General features: G+C 41.4%; 1 protein-coding gene across 2 annotated transcripts in view; it reads right to left on the bottom strand.

Moving 5' to 3' along the window:
• PRDM10 (PR domain containing 10) overlaps positions 1-6,000 on the bottom strand; it is a 136,922-nt gene that overhangs the window by 47,634 nt on the left and 83,288 nt on the right. For both annotated transcript variants that reach the window (XM_006901737.1, XM_006901736.1), the window contains 3 exons: positions 3,816-3,995; positions 2,667-2,777; positions 379-579 (listed from right to left, as the gene is read on the bottom strand). In XM_006901737.1, coding sequence (XP_006901799.1) covers positions 379-579; positions 2,667-2,777; positions 3,816-3,995 — 492 coding nt within the window. The remainder of the gene's footprint in view (positions 1-378; positions 580-2,666; positions 2,778-3,815; positions 3,996-6,000) is intronic.

The following is a 6,000-nucleotide window of genomic DNA, read 5'->3' as shown; positions in this document are numbered from 1 at the left end:
AGTAGAGGGACAGTGCAGGAGGGGAAGACCCTCTATGAGGTGGATTGATTCAGTGACTGGGGTAATCGGGATGGGTGTGTCAGAGGCAATGAGACTGGCACAGGATAGAGCACAGTTTAGGGCTGTTGTACATAGGGTCGCTATGAGTCGCAAACGACTCAACGGCACATAACAACAACAACAACATACATTCCATAGGAGGAGACTGGCCATCTTTCCTTAAGAAACAGCTGGTAGATTTGAACAATGTGCTTATGGGTAGCCAGGGCAATTCTTAACACACTCTTAAAGCTTCCAGAGCTTTCTAGGCAGGTATGTTCAAAGCTCCCTGAAATAGTGATTGTGCTGCAATCTGTCAGACAAAAATTATCCCCATACCTTGCTACTGTACTGCTTGGAGCAGTGAGGGCAGCAGACAGGAGGAGTTGCTATGGTCCCTGTAAGCTGGGTGTGAGTACTCAGCATGGGATCAGGCTCTCCAGGTCCAGCAGGACGAAGTTTCCGGATGCTTGGCGGGAGCTCAGCTCCTGGGTGGTTCTTCAGGATATGTGCTTTACGCTTACTGGCACTTTTATAAACCTGAAATTCAAAAGCTTTGCATTGAAATCAATACAGAGTCTCATTTTCTTGCTTAAAACACTATCAAACACTTCTGTTACAAGGAAATGAGAAAAAGTGTTCATGTAGCTTAAAATATAACATAAATAAAGGATAATAAAGATATAACATAAATTAAATAATGTAAGTACGCTAGACACCTTCTTTGAATGTTATGTATCCAAGGTATTCAGTGTAAAATTACTCCGTATCCTAAAGTTTAAAAGGTGGCTTATACAGTCACAAAAAAGAGACTCATTTTTCAAGACAGTTCACCATTTAGTCCTTCTGGGAACAATGTCACTTAATGCATGTAGCTGACTATTGAGTATCAAAGAACTTGCCAGCATAGCAAGAATACAACTACTAGTACAATCAGAGTATGTTTTATAAAATGCTTACTTCCCCCCCATGGTGATTTGAATGAAAGTTTACAGAACAGATTCCTTTTCTTTCCATTCAGCAATTTATACAAATATTTATACACATTTTGTTTTATAACAGTAACTGAAATTACTTCAATGTAACAGCAACCTTTCCATTTCCTCCCTGGGCTTCCCCTTTCTATTTATCCTTCTTTCCTGCCCCTTCTGCCTTCCAAGCTTTATTTTGGGGTTACTGTTGCCCTTTTGTTCTCATATGATTAACTGTTCGGGGAAGCACATTCCTTAAAGTATTGTTAACTTTCTGAGCCTGTCTGTTGTTTGGCTTAAAGATGAACTGGGGTGGGGGTGGGGGTGGGGCACAGGGCCACGTTTTCAGGGTTCATTCCACCAGTCTCAATCAAACCATGTTTCTTACTTTTAAGCTAACGTAAACTCTATAAAGATAACAGAGATCTTTGAAATATAATACAGCTATATTATAGAAGGAAACAATACTGTCAGGAAACAACAAATACAGTCTCTTTCTGTCTTTTTTTGTAACTGTAGAAAAGCAAAGAGTAAGTCACAAAAGGACAAATATTACATGATGCCACTGTTGTAGAATGGGACTGTCCTTGGGGTTGGGGAGAGACTGAGTAAGATGGGTTCAATAATGTATACTGCACTGAAACAGAGGAGGGAGAAAACTGTTTAAAAGAGATATATAACTAGGTATTTCTGTCATCACAGGAGACTAGAGCGAGGGCTACATGGTGGAGGGGACCTGGGGGAGGGTTTGTAAAACAATGAAAGAATCTTTTCTTTTACTTTTCCCTAATTTTTGACTCATGTACTTATAACTTGTTAGTCAAATTTGTGTCTTCTAGGTTGCAACACCCCCATGATACATCTTCAAGGATATGAACATGTACGGCTAAGCACAACTAATAACAGTGCATCTAAATTCCAAAATCAATCTCCATAATAGTCTATGTGTTTCCTACTGCCAAAGGGGCCCTTTAGAGTAGTGAGAGAAGATCTTCACCCTGAAACCCACAGCATCCCTTTTCAGCAGGAAGTAGCTAAGAGAATACGCCGTCCCCTTTTCCTTATGACTCAGGGTGAAGTCTCTCTCAGGCAGGAGTGATAGGGAATGGCAAAGGACACACTGACAAAGAAGATTAATCAGAACTGGCTTTGACAAGCACTGTGGCATTTGGACAAGAACAAACTGGGAGGAGGATAGAGAGAATAGTGCAACAATGAATGAATGGAAACCCAAAATCTCTGTAAATGTTTATGAAAATTAATAAAATATAATTATAGAAAAAAAAAAGAAAAGCAAAGAGTAGGTGGCACAATGACTACTCCACCATTAAGTGCTTTCCCATCCTCTGCATCAATGTAGAAACTGAGATGATAACTCTCATTGTAGAGTTCAAGAATTTAAAACAAATTCATACAAAAGGGTCTTCTTTTGTAGTAAAAGACAGAGGAAATGGTCAATAAAAGTCAGCCAACTGCCATTAAAAAAAACTGACTTAAAATAAAGCTGTATTTCCAGCCCTTCAGAACACTACAGAGAAGCAGGGAAACACCTGCTGAGGGTTAACAGCACACTCCTCATACATGTCTCATATACACACACAAACTGCAGTCAGGCGAGCTCCACAGAGGACCTCAGAACACATGCCCTCCTTTTACCTTATCACAATACTGACAAAAGTAATCACGGTTAGGTTTTATGATGGGCAGAGTTAATTCTGGCACTTCTTCTATCTTCATGTCAGGATGTCTCTTTGATAAGTGATTTACCTAAAGGGAAAAAAGAGAGAGAGACATCCCATTATGAACAGAAGCTAAACAAATTCCTCTGATATTAAAAAAATAATAATAAAATTTCTCTGAAGTAATGTCCTAAAGGAATAAGACATTTGATCACAACTAGTATCCCTAAACTTACTGGACACTAGGGCTTTAATACTTTATGTTAATAGGTGTTAACAGTAGTTCAGCAAACTCCTGACAGTGAAGTGGCTCACTGTGGATCACATAAACAATCATGTTAGGAAAGAACCCAAGGGTAGCTAGCTGCACTAGCATGGTTTTCTTCAGTGAATTCTCAGATAAAAATCATTGACTCAGTCATACTGAAAATATCAAATGAGGTCTGAATTTTAAATCCAGCTCTGTGACTTTCTAAAAAAATATATTCAGGGGAGTTCTGGTGGCCTAGTGGCAAGAAGCTGCACTACAATCCCAGAGGCACACGGTTCGAATCCACCAGATGCTCTGCCGGGAAAGGAGGGACAATCTCCTCCTGGACCAGTCAGAACCAATTTGATGGTACACACACACACACACACACACAATAATAAAAAATTAAAAAAAAAAAAACAAAAAACCAAAAACCAACATATTCAACAACTAGAATGAGCACAGGATGTGTTTGTTGTCAAGCAGTGAACTGGTGACCCTGACCTTCCCATTAACCTGGACTAACAGACCCTGCTCTGGTGGGAAGACTCCTAACAGTTTGTTGTTGGGGAAGAGAGGCATTAGGTGGGGCAAAGGCAAAGGCCTCAATATCAGGGACACACACCAAAAAAGAGAGAAATAAAATAGAAAAGAACAAAAAGGTTGGAAAAGGTGCAGAGAAATAAAATATGTCGTGGAAGGCAGTAGAAAAACACTTCTTCCAAGAGGTTCCTGGGGCACAGAGAAGAGGATGGACAGCCAAAATCCAAACTGGGAAGCCTGGGCCTCCTGGGGTTTGTCTTTTTCTGTCTTCCTAGCCCTTCACTATCGGTGGATACGCCACCACCACAGCAGGCATGATCGCAGCGGACTGACCAGCATGCCTCGCCTCCGAAAGCCCATCATGCACAGGCGGCACTTGAACGTGAAGCTGTCGTAGTCTGTGGATGTGATGCGAGGCTTGAAGGTCTTAGAGCGACTGATGCGGTCTGCTTTCTTGGCTTCCCTTTCAGGATTGTGCATTCTTTGCATGTGCTCCCGAAGTTTATCTTTACGCTATTTAAAGAGAATTTTAGGGAAAGGGTGATGTTAGAAATTTTTTTATTGAATTTTTTTTCTTATGTACTGTTGAGTTAGAGCTGACTGGCACAGGAGAAGACTGCCCCTCCTTCTCCAGTGGAGCATCTGGTGGACTCGAACTGTGGGCCTTCAGGACTGTAGTGCAGCTTCTTGCCACTAGGCCCTGAGAACTCTCCTGAAAAAATTTTTTTAAATTGATAAATGTTAGCAGCAACTACAGCATGCTAGGATGTCTCTGAGACACTAGAATGCATACATATTAAAGTCACATGAAGCTAAGTCTATGAACAAATAGGTATATCTCAAAGATGGTTGGTGTAAAACTAAATGTGAAAATTATGGAGAGGGAATTACAAATGCATGGAATGAATTTGGCATTAAGAATTACAACATAAAATTAACACAGGGCTTACAAAGTCATGTTTATACAGAATTCCAAGTGTTTTAATAAATATAATGGTATTCCTCTAGATCCCAAATAAATTTAAGCAAGACTCTTTCATTTTCCGGATTTTTAATTGCTCATCTTTTGGAGTTTAAAGTTTGATCCACCATCTGCTGTGACAGAGCACCAGGTCTAGGTCACATCTCTTTGCTGGATGACCCAATCTAGCGACAAAGATCAACGTGCGCCCATCAAACTCAAAACCTACTGGCACCAAGTCAAGTACAGCTCACTGTGACCATCCTTGGGGTTCTGAGGCTCTCATTCATGATGGGAAGAGGCCGTCTACACCAAGTCAACAACAGCTCACAGCGACCCTCTGTGGGAAGAGGCTGCTTATACCTAGTCAAGTACAGCTTGCAGTGACCCTTTATGGGCTTCTGCGACTCTCAGCCAAGGTGGGAAGAGGCCACCTATACCAAGTCGAGTACAGCTCACAGCAACCCTCCATGGATTCTGAGGCTATCAGTCATGGTGGGAAGAGGCTGCCCATCTCCCTACCACCGGGTCCCCTGTAAGCTAGAACTGCTGGAGACAAGCAGCTTGGGGGTTTCTCAGCGAAGCTCACCAGCAGTGCTTCTCAAGTGCATCCACATGTGGGGAAAACAAGGGAAAGCCTGACTTGAACAATCAAACCAAAGCACCTCATGGCTGTATTTAGACCCATGATTAAACTCTTACTGCTCCTGTAAAGAGTTTTTAACCTTTCTGGAAGTTAAGTTATTTTCATCTTACAGTACAGAGACTTTTACTTATTGTTGTTGTTGAGATCTGTAAGTTCCTCCCTACTTTTTTTGGTTGAAAATATGGAAAACACATATTTTCCAGTTCAACCTTTTTTAGCATGTACAATTTAATGAGACCAATTTTATGCATCTTGTTATGCAACTGTCACCAATATTAAATGCCAGAAATGCGAGTGCATTTATTCAGTGGCTAATCCGAGTGCCTGCAGAGCAATGCTGAGTGAAAAGCCAAAATGCTAGGCTGTCTTCCTTCCCTCCTCCTCTCTTCTGCTGTCACTCACATAAACTTGACTGCTACTTCCTCCGACTTCTAGTCATCCTCCTTCCTGGAAAGCCCAGGAGAAATATTCCAAAGTTTCCCAGTCTGCACTGAACTTTGAGTTAAGAGCAGTGCTCTCACTGGAGAAGGACACCATGCTTGTTGAGTACAGGCTATAAAAAAAGAAACAAAACACATTGGCCCAGTGGCTGTAGCAGAGGGTACAAGCAGAGCAATGACTTGAAGACGACACAGGACAGTGTTTTAATCTGCTGTGTGTAGTGATGCTATTTTGTACAGTCAGAAGTAATTCAACAGCATCTAATGATAAAAACAACTCATTAATACAGACACAGTGATACACTGTATATCATGATAAGAGCAACAGTGATGCCAGTGCCACCTCTGACTTGAAGGAACTCAGCCTTACAGCCAGCTGTATCACACTACTCACCCACAGTACCTTCTGCTTCTCTTGTGTTTCCACTTCTCCCCAAACATCAGCATCCATTAGTTTTCCCTTACCCATTG

The sequence above is a fragment of the Elephantulus edwardii genome, unplaced genomic scaffold (assembly GCF_000299155.1).
Source record: "Elephantulus edwardii isolate Elephantulus edwardi_28Jun2011 unplaced genomic scaffold, EleEdw1.0 scaffold00341, whole genome shotgun sequence".
Classification (NCBI taxonomy): Eukaryota; Metazoa; Chordata; class Mammalia; order Macroscelidea; family Macroscelididae; genus Elephantulus; species Elephantulus edwardii.
Note: the sequence above shows the minus strand (reverse complement) of the source record. Positions and strands in the feature narration are given on the sequence as shown.